Source organism: Arabidopsis thaliana, chromosome 3, assembly GCF_000001735.4.
Source record: "Arabidopsis thaliana chromosome 3, partial sequence".
Lineage (NCBI taxonomy): Eukaryota > Viridiplantae > Streptophyta > Magnoliopsida > Brassicales > Brassicaceae > Arabidopsis > Arabidopsis thaliana.
The window spans coordinates 15,629,048-15,647,703 of NC_003074.8; the positions used below are offsets into that span (position 1 = coordinate 15,629,048).

The 18,656-nt window shown below is 31.6% G+C and overlaps 2 protein-coding genes and 2 pseudogenes across 5 annotated transcripts; 3 read left to right on the forward strand and 1 right to left on the reverse strand.

The window, feature by feature from the left end:
- Window positions 1-282: 282 nt before the first annotated feature.
- Window positions 283-1,038, reverse strand: AT3G43726 (annotated as a pseudogene; the record flags this gene model as incomplete). Its single annotated transcript has 1 exon — window positions 283-1,038.
- A 3,827-nt stretch (window positions 1,039-4,865) lies between these two features.
- AT3G43730 lies at window positions 4,866-7,895 on the forward strand (annotated as a pseudogene; the record flags this gene model as incomplete). The annotated part of the gene is made up of 1 exon: window positions 4,866-7,895.
- Window positions 7,896-14,961: 7,066 nt separating this feature from the next.
- Window positions 14,962-16,641, forward strand: AT3G43740 (Leucine-rich repeat (LRR) family protein). 2 transcript variants are annotated; one of them, NM_114242.4, is made up of 6 exons: window positions 14,962-15,303; window positions 15,541-15,612; window positions 15,703-15,846; window positions 15,989-16,060; window positions 16,167-16,238; window positions 16,327-16,641. In NM_114242.4, exons 1-6 carry the CDS (start codon window positions 15,080-15,082, stop codon window positions 16,397-16,399), a joined length of 657 nt encoding a protein of 218 aa, NP_189960.2. In that variant the 5' UTR covers window positions 14,962-15,079; the 3' UTR covers window positions 16,400-16,641. The 2 variants fall into 2 exon arrangements, with proteins under 2 accessions (NP_189960.2, NP_974381.1); NM_202652.3 differs by having other exon boundaries at window positions 14,996-15,303; window positions 15,541-15,846; window positions 16,327-16,637.
- Window positions 16,642-17,412: 771 nt separating this feature from the next.
- Window positions 17,413-18,519, forward strand: AT3G43750 (RING/U-box protein with C6HC-type zinc finger domain-containing protein; the record flags this gene model as incomplete). The annotated part of the gene is made up of 2 exons (NM_114243.1): window positions 17,413-17,691; window positions 17,758-18,519. 2 exons carry the CDS (start codon window positions 17,413-17,415, stop codon window positions 18,517-18,519), a joined length of 1,041 nt encoding a protein of 346 aa, NP_189961.1.
- Window positions 18,520-18,656: the final 137 nt, after the last annotated feature.

Sequence of the window (18,656 nt, forward strand, 5' to 3'; positions counted from 1 at the left end):
TAGAGTTTAAGTTCAAGGATAGTTCGATAACAATTTTGATCATAGCTAGATTTAAAATTTATCTACTTCCCGACACCATCCCTAGACCTGACACTTTAATCTCCTGAATCTACAACTCAATTTGCTGTTTTATTGTTTTTTACTTTTATCTACTTAGTCTAGCTTAATATTAATCATCATAAGTTTATTGTGTGAACAACGAGAGCTTAGTGGAAATTGACCCTTAAGTGCTAACGACGATATCCTATTTGAGGGAGTAAGCTTAAGGTAATTTGAGCTATATCATATATCATCAAAACAGGTGAGCGATCGAGAATATTGATATCGTTTAATGTACCTGTAGGTCCAAAAAATGCGTGCCATATCCAAAGATCTTGGAAAGCAACAATCTCTAAAACGATTGTTGATTTTTCAGATCCAAGTGTATATTTCCATTTCTAAGCGGTGGGGCAATTCTTCAACTCCCAGTGCATACAATCAATGCTTCATAGCATCCCGAGAAATCTACGTATCTCTCCAATATGGAGTAGTCGTATACGATCTTCTCGTATGAGTCTTCTTAGATACTCATCCCCAAAACAAATATATGATTTCTTCCAAAAAAAATTCCAAACATAACATCGAAGTACTTTCACCAATCTGGAGGTATTCGTCAACCGCATCAGCCGCTAAACCATACGACATCATACAAATTGCTGTTGTAGCATTCTGCAGTGATGAGAAATCGAGTTTTCCGTTAGCATCTCTTCTTTGTTCGAAGTATGGAATTTTATTTGAGAGTCGATCAACAATACGCATGAACAACGGGTTATTCATTCTAAAACAGCGTCAAAATATATGCAGAAGAAATGTCAAATCTCTTTTGAAGTAATCGTTCCATAACTAGATGTGTCCTTTTTCACGGTCTCTTTCAATATATGCTCTTTTTTGGTGGCTAGCCTTGGCGACGATCACCATAATTCTCTAAAGCTTGATCGATATATTGATGACATTGTCATCCATCATTTTGTCGAGATTATAATGCGAAGAACCAACCATTTTGGATGAAGACCAATTTTGGATGAAGTAGAATTTCTTTTCTTTTTACTTAAAGAAGATTGTTTTTTGGATTGGAACAAAGAAGAGTGAAGTTGAGTGGAGAAATAAGAGTGGTTTCGTATGATTTTATAGAGAAAATTATATAGTTTTCAATATAAGTACTTGTCTCAATATTGTTTTGTGGTCTCAAACAAAAGTGATACAAAACCAAACTAGTGGTAAAAAACAAAAGTGATATAAAACCAAACTTATGGAAAGAAGAGACGACACAAAGACTCACTTGCACTCGTTTGGTTTGACATCACTTGTGTCTCTTCTTCGTCGACAAACACAAGACAAGAAACCAACATTAAGAGCAAATAAAGACAAGAAACCAACATTAAACTGAAGACAAGTTTAAACTTCAAACTTAAATTGAAGACAAGTTTATTTAAACTTAAACTTAAACGTAAACTGAAGACAAGTTTAAACTGAAACTTAAACTTAAACAAAGATGTCATATTAGGAACATAAACTCAAACAACAATGTCATATTTTAGGAACATAAACTTAAGAGTCCACTCAAGTTCACTCAAGAGTGCGTAAACACAAGAGTAAAACAACAATGTCATATTGGGAACATAAACTTAAACAAAGTGAAACAAGTCATATTGAAACTTAAACTAAAAACAACAGACATACAAGTCATATTGAAACACAACAAGACTAAACATTGTCAAATAAGAAAACATTCAACTAGAATACTGAAACACAACAGACGGGTTATGCAAGAACATAAACTAAAAAACATACAAGCAACAAGATTAAGACAACAGATCAGTGATTACCTTGTTATTAAGAGTTATCTCTATGGCAAAGAGACTATCAAACAATTTAGTCAGACTAATCTTCTCTTATTTGTTAATTAGCTTCTCTCTCAAAGCCAAATATTTCTCCTTAATATCCCAAATAAGTTGTACCTCTTTCAGATTGCCATTTTTTTCACCAAACATAATACTTGGCTTAGCTTTGGCTTTTGCTGCCTTAACACCAGGGGAACATATTTGGCTTTGGCTTTGGTTCTCTTCAATGCCAACTGGAACAGAGGATGATGACTAAATAGATTGTTCAAAGCACTTTCTTCTCTTTGATGTTCCATTAGTAGTATACTCACTGCACCATTTCTGCTCATGGCAAACCACCCTACAAGCATGCTCAAAGGTGAACTTGGTACCATAGTCTTTGTAAAAGATCTGATGAGCCAAGTTCACCAAATCATCATCATTTTGGCCACTGGTTTGTTACTTGGTTGCAGCAAAAAAGCTTCTCACATGCTTGTTCACACCCTCATTTATCTTTGCAAACCTCTGCTTACATCATAATGTGCTTCTCTTTTCCAGACCTTTGAGCTTCTGACTTGCTGCAAAATACTCTGATATGCGTTGTCAGGAAGCTTTGCCTTTTTGCTCGTTGGAAACAACAAATCCTTTGACGTGTTCAGCTAGACACTTATAAGGACCAAAAGTTGGAGACCATTTGCATTTTGATTTCTTCTCTACAATTGGCGCTTCAACTTCGCTTGGATCATCAGACCACTGTGTACTAAACACATGGACGTTTGATGATATGGTTGGTGAAAAACGTTCATATTGAATTGGTAGAACGGTTTGGTTCTCTTGTTGACTAGTTAAGAGGTTTAAAAAGCTTGAAAGATGATTACGAAAAGGGTTGAAGGAATCCATAACCTTCTTATGAGTTTTAAAAGATAAGACAAATATTTTATAGTTTGAAGTTATGTGCTTTAAGCAAAGAAAAGCTTTGGTTTTAATAGCTTCAAAAAATGGTTAGGTGTTAAGTTAAAGTATTGAAATTAAACATAGAGAGAAAATCAATCACAGAGAGCTTTTACTTAGGCTCCGAGTGGTGACAGTGGATGATGCGGTGCGGAACAAGCGGTTTAGCAGAAGCGGTGAGGTTTAATTGTGATTCGTTCTGAAGAAACGCATCATGCGGAACAAGTACGGTTAGTGCGGAGCAAATGTGCGAATCAATATTTGAATGGTGAAAAACATATTATGCGATTCTAGACAAATATTTGAATGGTGACGAATACAATAAGCAGTACGAGCTAAATATTTAATATATTAAAATAGATTAGTAATACTAATATAATTACATTTTTGTATATAACTAATGATTAATGACCAAATAAGCAAACATTTAAAATCAAGATTCTCTTATATTTTCTTTGAATAAATAAATAAATATATATATATATATATATATATTTACAAATTAAAACTCATGAACTGATAGAAAATTATACGAAAATATTGAAATAAATCATTAGATGTGTAAGTAGAACTATTAGATGCGTGATTATATATATAAATATATAGAATTGACTAAAAAGATTAATAATAACTATAAAGATATGTAACGAGTGAACTTATTTATAAGTTTAGATTTTTTATTAATAATTCTATAAAATAATCTAGTACTAATTTATTAGTTAGTGTATAATATTCAGTAATTAATAAAGTTAAATGTAAAATTAATTTATTAATTATAGATTTATGATTTAAATTTTTATAAGAAACTATAAACAACTAAAATGAAAGACATGTACATTGTCTCACTTACATATTGAATAAAACTTTTTTGAAATATATTAGAAGTAATAAAATATTAATTTGTGTGTTGTTGTTATTATTAATAATTATTTATCTTATATAAAATAAATATTAAACAAAAAAAGATAGTGGACTGCATACGAACCACACCCTATTACATGTGTTCTTCAATTTTACTTTTATATGATTAAGAATATTGTTGCGGTCCAAAACTTTGCTTATTTTTGATGTTTTAATTAAAATTATTAACTTATAAAAGTGAGTGTGGATGGTGACAAAATGACTTACCACACTTGGAACCACAGTGTTCCGCGCTGCACATTCACTCCCTTACTCCGAATGGTTTAAGCGGACTAGGTGGTGCGGAACAAGCGGATTAAGTAGTGCGATGCGGTTTAACTGCGGTTTAAACGAGAGAAACGCATTATGCGGAACACATGCGATTGTTGCATAAGAGCGGTTTACAATAATATGTGAATGATGAATATTACAATTATGGTACAGATGTAATAATTATTAAATTTGATTAATTTATTTTAACATCTTAAAATTCTCAAAACATTTTTTTTTGAATAAAAGAATTTAAACTGATTATCTTTATTTGTGTAAAAACTTTCTGATTTTTTGGAATTAAAAAGAAATAAAGAAAAAGATGGACCGCACGGAAAATTATCTATTATGCCATTTTTTCACAAAAATAATTCTACTTTGCCACCCATATTTATCTAATTTTGTTTTCATTTAATTTTAAATAGAAAACCATGATGAATTACTAAAGAACCTTGTGTCTTTAGGAAATTTACAAGATCCAACCGCATATCCGCGGTTAGAACCGGATCCGCCCAAGTTCTAATTGGTTTCCCCTAAAATCGAAATATTTACCCTAACTATCAAATGAAATTTTGTAAAAAATCGAATCGACTACCGTATTCTTCTTCGACCGACAATTTCGATCGAAAAACCTTTCTCGTCGAGTAAATCTCCCTCCCGTCGCCGTATCTCTCCAAATCTCTATCGCCGGATCTCTCTCCTCTCTTCTTCTTCACCAGTCGCCATTATCATCGCCCTTAGAATCCGTCGTTTTCCGCGGCCGTTCCAAATCTCCATAGCCGGATTTCTCCTATTGTTTGTAAGTTCCATAACGGCGTTTTGTTTTGAATGCGAACCCTAATTTCTTTTTTAACCAAAATTTGGTTGTTGTTTTGCAAGGGAATTATGGTTTGTGCAAAGTTAGTCGATCCTTCAAATTCGAGTGAGAGTGAAGATGAGAGGATCCGTGATGACACGATCCGTGAAGCTGATGTGAACCGAGAAGAAGTGGAAGAGGAAAAAAAAAGTGGAAGAAGAAAGCTGTGAAGAAGAGGAAGAGGAAAAAGAAGTGGAAGAAGAAAACCGTGACGAATAAAATCCGGAAAACCTTCACGAATCGGAAGAAGAAAAATCTGAAGTATATACAAATATCTGAAATTTTTGTTAGGATATTGATATAGTGTATAAAGAAAACTAGAAAATAATTAGTATAACTTATTAGTATAGGGTTGTGTGATTGGTGAATGCAAGGGCGGATCTACGTATGGCAAGTAGGGGGAACTTGTCACCTCCAAATTTTCTAATTTCCTTATACACTTCTAAGAATTTAACAGATTGTCTCCCTTAAAAAATTAATTCTGCCCCCACTAAAATAACCACTTCTCAAAACTGAAAGTTATTTCTAATTTGGCATTACTTTGTTTCCTTTTTTCCACACATAATTTCTTATTTCTTTATTACAATACAATCAATATCTTTTATCCAACATAATTTTTTCATTTTCCTTTTCTTAATTGATTTTTGAAGTTAGAAAATCAATATTTCATGATTCGACTAACTACTTTTTTTTTAATTTTTTGAAGTACTAAATAGTTATTATATATATTTTATTCTTAATAATCAAGTCTTTTAAACATTTTTTGAGTGAAAAAATATTTATGCTACAAATATTTTCATTTTTTATATTTTTGTGGTCCATGGAAAAGTATAATTTTTTCATTTCATAATTTTCTTTTGGAGATATCTACTTTTTTAAAAATAAAAAAGTTGTTAAGTAAAATTATTCTTCCAAATAATAGTGTAGAATTGTTTTTAAAAAAAATATATTTTGTTATTTTTTTGAGAAAAAATATTTTATTTTTTGGTATATATAATATTAGCTCCTGGTAAAATAAATGGCTAGATCCGCCATTGGGTGCATGGATTTATACGTTAACGTGATCAATCATATATTGGTTTGCATTACAAAATTATATTCTGAGAAAAGTTGATAATGTTGGGCTGAGATAACTAGTACAACTATTGCAACGAACTCTTTAATTTTATGTTTGTGTATGAATTTTCTGGAAATTGATGATGAGGAACAACAAATGCAGCCACAAGGATGTTCTTTGGTCCAAGCGAATACCAAAAGACGTGTAAGGTAGGGACGAGATGCACTGTGCAGCAGACAGTGAAGTATTTGGAGGGGTTTAAAGAAGATTTGCCATGGTTCAAAGCGCATTCACAGTTTAGGCATGTATTCCACATGCCTGAGGAGAAAAACCACATGACTCAAGGCATGTGGATGCTTTTGCTTCGCACATCACAGACAGAGATGGATAGAAAGTGCTGGTTTGTGGTGAATGGAGTGCCTATTAGGTACTCCATTAAAGAGCATGCGCTCTTCTGTGGTTTTGAGTGTTATGAGTACCCTAAGGAGTTCTAGCCCAGTATGATTATCAAAAAAGATGTTTAAAAATGTATCAAGGATTAAAATCATATATGTTGAAAAGAAGCTGAATGAAATGAATGATTGTGGAGAAAGGAAGAAGGCAGATAGAAAGAAGTTATCTATTTTGCTATTTTTGTGCAAGGTGATTGTTGCAAAGTCAAAGGTTGATGGTAACATTGATCGTTTCTTGCTGAAAATTATTGATGATGTGCATGCATGCGAGACATTTCCATGGGATCGTTTCACATTTGATGGATGTATGGAAGGGATTAAGTCGATAATAAACAACATGAATGGGAAAGCAAAAGTGGAGACATGTTTCTCTGGATTTATTTTTCCATTAGAGGTAACAATTTATAGTATTCTATATGATGAAATGCATTATTAGACTTAAAAATAATAGTTATGTGACGTTTACATTGAATGTGTAGATTTTATCATTTGAGGCTATCCTATAGTTGGGACAAAAGTTTAGAGACCCTATAAGGTTCGAGAATGAGTGTCCGAGAATGTGTAATAGTAAATTCTCTAATAGTGTCATGAAAGAGTTCTCATTGGAAGAGATAATTGAGGAGCTTGGAAGTGTAAATGTAAGATTTGTGAATTATATCTTATTATATGTGACTATGTGCTTGAATATAATTATTTTGATGTTTGAATTTTTATAGGATATCTCTAGCATTTTTGAACCGGATGACGAAGAGAAATATTTGTTGAGACGCATTGTAGATGGTAATGTTGTTGATGATGGGATAAGTTTTGTTGATCCAGTTGTTGATAGTTGGAGAACCTGTTTAATCAAAAAGAGGAAGAAAATATGGTGGAAGGACTTGTTTGACGAAGATGTGCGTTCTCGAAGCGGTGAGCCAACGGAGGAACATGTCTCAAAAAATGGTCCGGACATTAGCACTTTGAGAGAAGCAATTGATGCAGGCTTTAAGCAAGTTGTGGAGATGTTAGGAGAATACAATCAAATGCTTATAACCACTGTAAGAAGACAAGTTGGTGAGAATGTACCTCCATTTAACGAGAATGTGAATTCCGATGTGAATGTGGAGAAGGAAGATGGTGAGAATGTTCTACCATTTGAGGAGAATGTGAATTCCGATGTGAATGTGGAGAAGGAAGATGGTGAGAGACATCCACCATATGAAGATAATGTAAATGTGGAGAAGGATGTTGGTGAGAGTGTTCTACCATTTGAGGAGAATGTGTATATGGAGAAGGAAATTGGTGAAAATGTGTCACTATTTGAGGATGTTGGTCCAAATGTAGTGAAAAAATGCACTGACATGGTTCTTTATGTTAGAGGCTCTCCAAAAGGTATATTCTTATGTCAATCTTTGATCGTTTTTAATATTTGATGTTTGTTGGTATCAATGGTTCTGTTTTCTTTTGAAGGACATGTTCAAGATGAGACCGAAGGTAATAAAGCTACTGAAGCGGATATTTGTGTTGATGAGACGCAAGGCGATGATGAGACGCCGAAGAAGGAAAACTAGAAGAAAGGGAAGTAGGGTAAAGGGAAGTGTAATGATAAGAAGAATGACAAGAAAAAAAGAGATGAGGATGAGAACGAGGGTGAGGGTGGCAAAAAACCAGAGAAGAAGCGTAAACAGAACCCATCGAGATTCCACAAGCCACCTTATACCACAGAGAGAATGCGAGGGACCATTGGTCCTGTTTATGTTTGGAGAAAAATGGATGAAACACTTGCGTCATTGTTTTTGTGTGAACGGTTTATTTATGTATTTCATGATGTATGTTTTTTGGGATGATTGATCTTGTTGTTTGGGATTTATGGTATTTATTTATGTGAATACTACACTACAAAAAAAGTTTAGTTTACATCATTTTTTTCTTAATATTTGTATTAGTTGTAAATGATGTAAAAGACTTTCACATCACTAACATAAATGATTCGGATAGTGATGATACAAATAATTTACATCAGTTAATTAACAACTGATGTCAATATACAAAATATTTACATCGATTATTGTAATTAATGTGAATATGTATCAGTTGCAGAAAATGATGTTAATTTTCAATCAATTTATTTAAGTGATTTTAGTATTAGTGTCGATTAAAAGAATTGATTTCAACTATTTACATCACTTATTAACAACTGATATTAATATTTGTGTTTTTTTTTCAATAGACGATAATAGTAAAACTTTGTATTTTATTAATATTTTTTGTATAGCAAAAGTTATTTTCAATATCTACTAAATCTTTTATAATTTTTATACAAATAATTATTGTACCAGATCGTCATTTAAAAAATGAAAAAAATATTTTAAATTTAATTCAACTAAAATAGCTCATTAGAGATTTTATAAAAAAAAAAAAAACAAGCCAACGAACAAAAAAACAAAAATGTTATATGAACTTCACAATCTATCCATGATTTCTTCTAGAAACACATCTCTTCAAGTGTTATATATATAAACACACAAAAAAAAAATATAATATCAGAGCCATATATACGTGAGAAAATAGAAAACACAAAAATGAGAGAAACAAGAAGAAAAATAATTTTGGGTTGGAGATATACGTACCTGGAGCTGATTCACTGATACCAATAAATATAACTTGATTCACATAAAGTTAACTTCTATGGTTGGCATCCTTCAAAGAAGAACTTCTGGGAAAATTGTTGTTTTTGGACAATTCTCTTGGAAGGATACGTGTGATCACGTCTAAAATTTTTTTGTTTGTGTTATGCAAAACTTGGATAAGAATTTCTGAAAAAAATTATATTAAAAAAGGGGTTCTCTAATTTTATATACAACAATTTTAATTAAGTAGTTTCGGAGAGATGGTGGAGTGTTGGAATAGTGGAAATGATTTTTTTAATTTTTCAAAAACCAGTTTTTATATACAACCGAAGAAAATAATGAAAGGTGAGGAATTTAAGGAATAAGGAATAACAGTTTTTTGACATTTAAAAAATAGAACACAATCTTGATTCCAAACAGAAATATTTGTGAATATAATTATAAACAAAAAATGATAAATTTAGTATGGATAAGATTTGTCATATATTGCTTAATTATTTTCAACTACTTCTGCAGCTTTTACAAAAATGTTACTTAAAAATACAATTATTTAAAACAAATTTTAATTATATAGATTACGAATGAGTGGATAAATGACTCAAAACAGGTACAAAAATACAATAACTAAGTGGCATTATTTGCTGTAGCCAAACACATGAAAATCAAAAGGTAATAAAATTCAAAATTCAAACCCTAGATCTTTAAGAAAATCCAAAATCCAAACCCTAGAGATTATCAAACTATCATAAACGGCAACCTTAATTCCATTCCAAACCATAATTCGATGCAAAAGGAGGAAAAATCAAAACTTTAATTTTATTTCAATCCAACTTGAAACTTACCTCTGGAGCTTAAATGGACGTCAGAAAACTTGGATCCGGCGGCAGATGCGGAAGATTCGGGGGCGTAGGCGGAGGTTTATCGGCACTGTTATTCGACAGAAAAGGAGAGAAGAATGAAAGAGAGAAGAAAAAGAGAGAAGAAAGAAATGTAATTTATTGAGAAAAAAAGAAGAGAGAATTAAAATACAGAAATACAAAGAAAATTAAAAGTAAATACAAAAGGAAATAAATAAATACAAGAGTTATTACCAATAAACGTGGAATGTGTGGAAAATGTATTGTGGGCCCCAGACAAAAGACTGCGAAGAAGGCATAGTTGTCCCATATTTGGGTTTTGATTAACATCATCAATTCACATGGAAAAATTTTTACCAATCCATGAATTTGTAAGTTGTTCTTTAAGTTTTGAGAAAAAAAAAATTGGGATTAGAGAAGGGAGGAAGGAAGAAGACAAAGATGCAATTTTTTTTTGTTTTTTTTTTTAATTATTGTTTAAACCTTCTTAATCCATTAGAAGATTTGGATTATATTATTGATGTTGAATAATAACATTTGATATTTATTTCGGGTGATAACTCGAATCGGTTTTAATTCGGTATAGTTTATTTGGATTGGGTTTGGTATCGGGTTTGACACAGTAAACCAAAGATAAACCATAAAATTTGAATATATGAAGACCAAGGATTCGAACTTTCGATTTAGGGAGAAATTGGACATTAACTTTTATTTTGTGGGGACTGAAATAGAGGTTCGAATTCGGTGTAGTTGTTGTGCAATATGAAACTTTCTGGGGGGGCCACATGTCGTTCACCCAATCATTTATTCTCCTCAATTACTCATTAAGGAGATAAGGGTAATTGCACACTCTTGAGTGGTACTTTAAATAATTAGTAGCACGCCAAAATTGTTTTCCAGTTTTTGTGTCAAAATAGATTGGTTTTCGGACCGTACCTTGCAATGTCCTAACCACACTAAAATAGACATATGCTAAAAATATTATGCGGTTTGCTAAAAGTTGAACCACACTTCCCTTTTTGATTTTTATTATAATTGATTATCAGAAAAGATAAAAGGCAAAGTAGTGATGAATGGTAAGAAAAATTAAAAGCACACCTAGCTGTTTACGGAACGCGCTGCACATTCAGACCCTTAATCTAAACCTACCAAGCATTCAATGAAAAGAGAACAAATCAGTCATGCATTTACAAGAGAGAAATCAATCACACAAATCAATCACAAAGACTTTCAGCTAAATTAAACCATGATCAACAAACTAGTTAACATGCATTTATCATAATTCAAAAATAGATATCATTCTATGATGTAATGCTATCACAATTCATGATACCAAATCAGATAAACAAAATAACAATGAAAAACACTTAACTTTTTGTATAGCTTCAAATGTAAACGTTTGAATATCTCTCAAAGAGATAATTGTATTTTTTGCATCTCTAGATGAAGCTTCATTATCTCTTCTATGTGGTTGTTTAGAAACTCTGGTGGTCCTGAAATCTTCAAAATTCAAGAGAGCAAAGACTCATTCATTTGTAAGAGAAGATTGAGACATATTTTAATGCTACCTAATCTGAACTTGCAAAATTCAAGAGCTTACATCATCAATGCTACCTAAACTAAACCATACGCAACAGACTAATTAACATGCATTTATCACAATTCAATAACATATAACATTCAATGATGTAATGCTATTACAATTCATGTTACCAAATCAGAGAAACAAATCATATATATGAAAGTTGGTCAACGCTCTCCATATGATTGCCACATCATCACACAAGAAAATTACATATGTCATTCTACATTATTTAACAAAAAGTTTAGCATAACTAATTGAGGGAAAATGAAAAGTCTTCTATTGTGTTAAATCTTCCATTAATATCACTTTTAACTACCTTTTTAAAACTTTAAAAAATACAAAATCATGCTCAAGTACCAAACACTACTTTACAACTTATCATATGACATTTTTATTTTTTATTTTTGTGTCTAATAGTAAATTGGTAACAAAAAGTTTTTTTCATGTAATGAACCTTTGAGACATTAGACATACCAAAAAGTTAAAAATACGAGACTTTTTAGCTATATGGAAAGAGAGAAATCTAAAGTGTTTAATTAAATTACTAGCATATAATGATATGGTTGGAACAAAGAATTTTTTGTTTAATATGAAGTTAGACAAGTTTTAAACCACGCAAGTAAGATAATTACATGCTATTGTATCAATATATTTTATATTGTTGTTGTATGTATCCATGATAGTGAAAAGATTAGGATCTTAGGTCTATAAATAATCAGATCAGATATATATATGAGAAAAGTATAATTGATGGTTCGAGTTAAAGATGAATCTAACCATTACAATTATAACTATATATATATATAAATAAGACAAATAAAAACATATAAAAATTAAATCAAAGAACTAAGAATCTTGAACAACAACCAAAAAGCTATTCAAGCTCATTGGTTTTTCTTATATACTAATATAGCTGAACTTTTAAAAAATAATTACAAGTCATAATTATGTTTCAAAAATAATGCATTTAAATTTATTTATATGAAAAGATATTATATAAAATAGTAACACATAAACCCGCACTACGTGCGGGTATTCATCTAGTTAACAATGAAAAACACTTAGCTTTTTCTATAGCTTCAAATGTAAACGTTTGAATATCTCTCAAAGAGATAATTGCATGTTCTGCATCTTTAGTTGAAGCTTCATTATCTGCTTCTATGTGGTTGTTTAGAAACTCTGGTGACACTGAAATCTGCAAAAATTCAATAGATCAAAGAATCATTCACTATAAGCTTTTCGAGTAAGAAGTAAAGTTCAATAGAAGCAAAATTCAATAGAAGCAAAGAATCATTCACTCCAAACCAACAGACACTGAATTCTGATTAAAAGATATTTATATTAATCAACCACCAACCCTAACCTAGTCTCAGGAGTCCTAACCCTAAATTCCGATCACATAAAATCCATAGATCCATTCAATTTTACAGCGAATCTCCTCAACGAAAACGACAACTAGATGAATTGAGCTGATTAAGAAAAAATTGATTTGAGAGAAAACGTCGTGCTGAAAAAAGGCCGTAATTTTAAGCGGAGGAAGCAGATGCAGATAAATCAAACACAATCAAAGTTTTTTTAGCTGCAAGCTCATGAAACACATCTAATTTCACCGATTCAACTTAATCCACCGGTGATGAAGACATGGCGAGATTTGATGGGGATCGTGACAGATCGAGACTTGACGGATCACAGATCTTGTGGATCATGATAAGATGATGAGAAGAGAGAGATGATGAAAAGAGAGATGATGAAGAGAGTTCATTTGTCGAGTTTCAGAAAAATCAAGGGAAGAAAGAGGAGAGAAAAAGAAATCGATTTGCGAATAAAAGGAAAAAAAAAACTTATTTTGTCTAAATAATCATCCAATAATATAATGCTACATAAGTGCACTTTATAAATTAAAACACCTAAATAAGAACTTGTAAGATGTGTATCTTATTTAGGTGTTTATATCATTGGATGACTATTTAGACAAAATAAGTTTTTTTTTTAATTTGGCCGTTTAATACCTCTAATATTAACTAAGGTATTTTTCTTTCAAATTTAATACTAGAGATATTAAACGGGTAAATTAGAAATAAATGGTAATTTTTCCTAGTTTTTTTACCTCTTATTTAATATCAAAATTCTGATTTTTTATTTGGTTTATGTTTTTTTTTTAAATTCTTGTAAAAAACTCATAAAGTCCCTACAATTTAGTTGGTCTTACAAGTTGCCGTTTCGAATTATGTAATTATACGTAGAAGTCAAAGTCTTCTGCTTTTTTTTTACCAAGAGAAAGTAACGTATTTGACATGTAAGTTTGAAAAACTAAGGCTCTGAATGTTTTGTAGTTTTTAATTGGTTCTTAGTTTCTAGTTTTTGGATTTTGGTTTTTAGTTTTTGATTTTTGTAGTTTGTGATTTTTGTTGTAGATTTTAAATTTTGCAAAATCTTGAATGGCAATTTGTTTAGCTTTTAGTTTTTTACATCCCTTTATTATTAAAAGGGAAGTACAAATTGAAATTTTGTCTAATTTGGCCTCAATTTTGATTTCAATTTTGGATTTTGTTCTTTGCTATTCAAAATCATTAAGGGTAATTTGGTCTTAACAATCTCCTAAACTTTATATGATCCGATGCAATCTAAACTGTTCAATAAAATTAATTCCCTTCAATCTAAACCGTTCAACAAAAATAAGAAATTTATGTCGTTTTTGAAATCAAAATATGATCACATTCCATCCCTAAAAACACTATATTCAATCACGAAATCAATAATCAATAATATCTAAATCATATATTACGATTCTTCACTAATCACTAGAAATTTATATTTATAAGTTTAGGATATCAAATTTATTCAAATATTTAGTATAAGAACTAAATAAACCGATTGTCCGCGGTTTGTTAAAACCTAGTAATATTTATTTTTCAACGTTTTTAAGTTCTCTATTTTAATTTATAGTTTTTTTTTTCTGTTTAAAAATTACTAAAACAATGATAATAAATATTTTCTTAATAATAAAAAATTTAAAAGATGCAGAAAAAATTAAACATAGGTATATTGCATATAAACATATATTTTGTAAATAAAACCAACTCTTACATAGAAATTAAATGAAAATCTCATATTAATACCAAAACAATGATGTAGAAAAAAAAACATAACATATTTAAAAAAAAAAAAAAAATATCACATAAATCTTCTAAAAAGCTCACAAAATTTGGTTTTTGGATTTTATGAAGAAATAAATAAAATCTCTTAAAATCTAGTTTCTCTTTTTTTAAGAAATCTACTTTTTTCTTAATCATGAATGGATAATTATTAGTTTTTGCAAAATTAAAATCCAAAAACTGTTCTAAAAACTGCAGCCATACAAAGCCTAAATCATTTTTTTTTGGTTTTGGTTTTACAGAATCAATTTTTAAAAAAACAATTATCAAAGCCACTGTCGTCTTATATATGTTGCTAAAATACTAAAAACCTCTTGTATTTTATTCATATTTTTTGCACACTAGTAATTTCAAATTTTAAAAATTTTGAACACTGAGAAAATTGCAAATCAGAAAATGGTTATTTATTCCAATGTTTTTCTTACATTTAAATAAGCAAAAAAACATTTTAGTTCTTGAGACCAAAACTTGTAAAAGGGTTTGAAAAAGTCAGATTACGAAACCCTAGTTCTCTCTCCGGCGAAAACCATGGTGGCGCAAAACAGTCGGCGGGAGCTTCTAGCAGCTTCCCTGATCCTAACTTTAGCTCTAATTCGTCTAACGGAAGCAAACTCCGAAGGGGACGCTCTTCACGCGCTTCGCCGGAGCTTATCAGATCCAGACAATGTTGTTCAGAGTTGGGATCCAACTCTTGTTAATCCTTGTACTTGGTTTCATGTCACTTGTAATCAACACCATCAAGTCACTCGTCTGTAAGATCCTCTCTCTGTCACATTGTTTTGATGATTCTTGAATTCGTTTCTTGTACAAGTTGTTCAATTTCAATTGGAATCTATCACTGTAATCTTGATTTCATTCTTTGATATAGAGAAGAACAGAAAAATACTTCATTGTTGAGAAACTTCATATACTTATCTGATTCAACATTAGTCTCTGTTTTGCTCTTATATTTGGCTTCTTAGTTTCCTAGTATGTTTTCTTCTTGGCAGGGATTTGGGGAATTCAAACTTATCTGGACATCTAGTACCTGAACTTGGGAAGCTTGAACATTTACAATATCTGTATGGAATCATCACTCTTTTGCCTTTTGATTATCTGAAAACATTTACATTATCAGTCACACATATAACATTTTGCTTTGAGTCATATAGTGAACTCTACAAAAACGAGATTCAAGGAACTATACCTTCTGAGCTTGGAAATCTGAAGAGTCTAATCAGTTTGGATCTGTACAACAACAATCTCACCGGGAAAATCCCATCTTCTTTGGGAAAATTGAAGTCACTTGTTTTTTTGTAAGTTTTGAGGAAAGGATATGAAGTTTTTAGTTTTGTATCAGTAGCTGAATACGCTAGTGAGTAGGTGTTAGTGTTACTTTCTTTTGCTTTCTCTCTGTGTTATGACATTGTAAGTAATTGCTTGACATGAACGACACAGGCGGCTTAACGAAAACCGATTGACCGGTCCTATTCCTAGAGAACTCACAGTTATTTCAAGCCTTAAAGTTGTGTAAGTCCAGCTATTACCAGCATTGCTAAGTACCATGCCACACAATTCTTTGAGTATATTCGTTCACTTGATATTGATACACTTTCTTTGTCTTATCTTTTTGCAGTGATGTCTCAGGGAATGATTTGTGTGGAACAATTCCAGTAGAAGGACCTTTTGAACACATTCCTATGCAAAAGTAAGTTCTGTTTTTTCCTTTTTTTTTTATGACCAACATTTTCCCTTACCACATGCTGGTTTTCTAACACAAAGCTCATTTGGTACAGCTTTGAGAACAACCTGAGATTGGAGGGACCAGAACTACTAGGTCTTGCGAGCTATGACACCAATTGCACTTAAAAAGAAGTTGAAGAACCTATAAAGAAGAATGTTAGGTGACCTTGTAAGAACTCTGTACCAAGTGTTTGTAAATCTATATAGAGCCTTGTTTCATGTTATATATGAAAGCTTTGAGAGACAGTAACTTGCAATGTATTGGTATTGGTAGAAAAAGTTGAAATGAGAATTGCTTTGTAATTGGATTTGTGTTTCTTATGTAACTTGAATTTTCTTATTAAAGAATCATATGAGTTTCAAGACAGTAACTTGCAATGTACATGGTAGGCCTGAGTAAATAAACCGAACCGAATGTACCAAACCAAAACCAAAACAAAAATAATCGAAACGATCTGAACCGAAAATTGGAAAATAAACGAATGGATACTAAATTCTATAACCAAAAGAACCAAAACATAAAATATCCGAAATAGAAATATATTTCCAAAAATATTAGTTATATCTAGACTAAATAATTAAAAATAGTTGAAAAATATATAAAATACTAAAAATACTCGAAAATAACCAAAAATATCTAGAAATATCCAAAAATAATCAAAATTATCCAAAATTAACCGAAATATCCGAAAATATTCAAAGTAAAATAATCGAATGGATACTAAATTTTAAAACAGATGGAACCGGAACCAAACCGAAACCGAACAGAACTTTTAAAATAACTGAATGAATACAACCGAAACCGAATGGATAACCGAACGCCCATGACTAGTATATGGTATTGGTAAAAAAAAAGTTGAAATGATAATAGCTTTTACATTCTTATGTAATTGAATTGTGTTTTCTTATGTCACTTGAAATAGGATTTGTATTTTCTTTGTCTCTCTTAAACTGTACTTTGCAAAGTTATTAATTTTAACTTTTGGATAAATATGTAATGTAGAAACGTGTAAAAAAAGTTATCTAGAAAATATAATCCTAATTGGATTTGGACTCTCTCCTATTCTCACGAGTAAGCATATATCCTCTGTTTTCTCTATATATACGCTCTGATGTAGAAGAATCTTCACATCAAATCTATGGAGGAAAGTACTTTAGTACCATCCGGCGCCATATACAAGCTTTACTTTAAGGGTATAGTAATCGAGGAAACGAGTCAGTTATTGGCGGGATTTGGGGTTGCAATTTTTGACCAAGACGATAAGCTCTTGTTTCAGATGAAGAGACCAATTCATGGCTCGGACATTACGGTTTTGGAGGCTGAACTTACGGCATTGAAACAAGGACTAACCGAAACTATGAAGTTGGGTCTAGATCGTATCTCAATTTGTTGCGATCATGATCATATTTACGAATTGGTAAGTGTTTCCTTGGCGTTTAAGTTTCTCACATGTTTATACATAATTGATTATTTTTCTTCCTAGGTCATGGGGAGATCCACGCCGGAGCAAGATAACATTGCCATGCTAATGAATGATGTGCAACGCATGAGACAACAATTGAGATATAGTAATCCTATTCTGGTGACTAGAGATCAAATTAGCTTTGCTTATAAGCTTGCAATGGAAACAGTAGTTTCCGAGATCAGCATATGTATGCCTGCGACTTGCAGCATCTGTTTCAATAATGTTTTGGAAGCTGAGAAGATGTTTTCTGTTGCTATATGCGGTCATCAATTCTGTGTGGAGTGCGTGAAACATTATATAGAAGTGAAGCTACTCGAGGGAGGTGTACCGAGATGTCTTGATTATCAATGCGAGTCTAAGCTAACTCTTACAAGTTGTGGCAATCTTTTAACACCTAAACTAAAGGCGATATGGAAGCAAAGGATCGAAGAGGAGTTGATTCTTGTAGCGGAGAGAGTTTATTGTCCAAACCCGAGGTGCTCGGGATTAATGTCGAAAACCGAGCTCTCTACATCAACTGAAGAAGATGTAAGTACTAGGACTTGTTGTGTTAAATGCGGTGAACCCTTTTGCATCAACTGCAAAGTTCCGTGGCATAGTAACTTGTCATGCGATGATTACAAGAGATTGGGTCCAAATCCTACAAAAAATGATATAAAGCTAAAAGTTTTGGCAAATCAGCAAAAGTGGAGTCAATGTGCAAAGTGCCAACACATGATTGCACGTATCGAAGGATGCAACGTAATAATCTGCAGGTATCATCATCGTTACATTCTCTAACTATTATAATTTTGGAATATGATTATGTTATTTGTTTTGGCCTAATTAAGATAGGAATTTTCTTTGGTTTGATGGATAGATGTGGATATAAGTTTTACTATAAATGTGGAGCCGAATGGAAGGAAGGAGGTTGCACT

What these genes read in the sequence shown, in the direction of transcription:
- AT3G43740 (NM_202652.3), top strand. Translation starts at nt 15,080, where the DNA reads ATGGTGGCGCAAAACAGTCGGCGGGAGCTTCTAGCAGCTTCCCTGATC. An exon ending in CACCATCAAGTCACTCGTCT is followed by an intron (nt 15,304 to 15,540) that starts GTAAGATCCTCT and finishes TCTTCTTGGCAG; the next exon opens with GGATTTGGGGAATTCAAACT. An exon ending in ATTTCAAGCCTTAAAGTTGT is followed by an intron (nt 16,061 to 16,166) that starts GTAAGTCCAGCT and finishes ATCTTTTTGCAG; the next exon opens with TGATGTCTCAGGGAATGATT.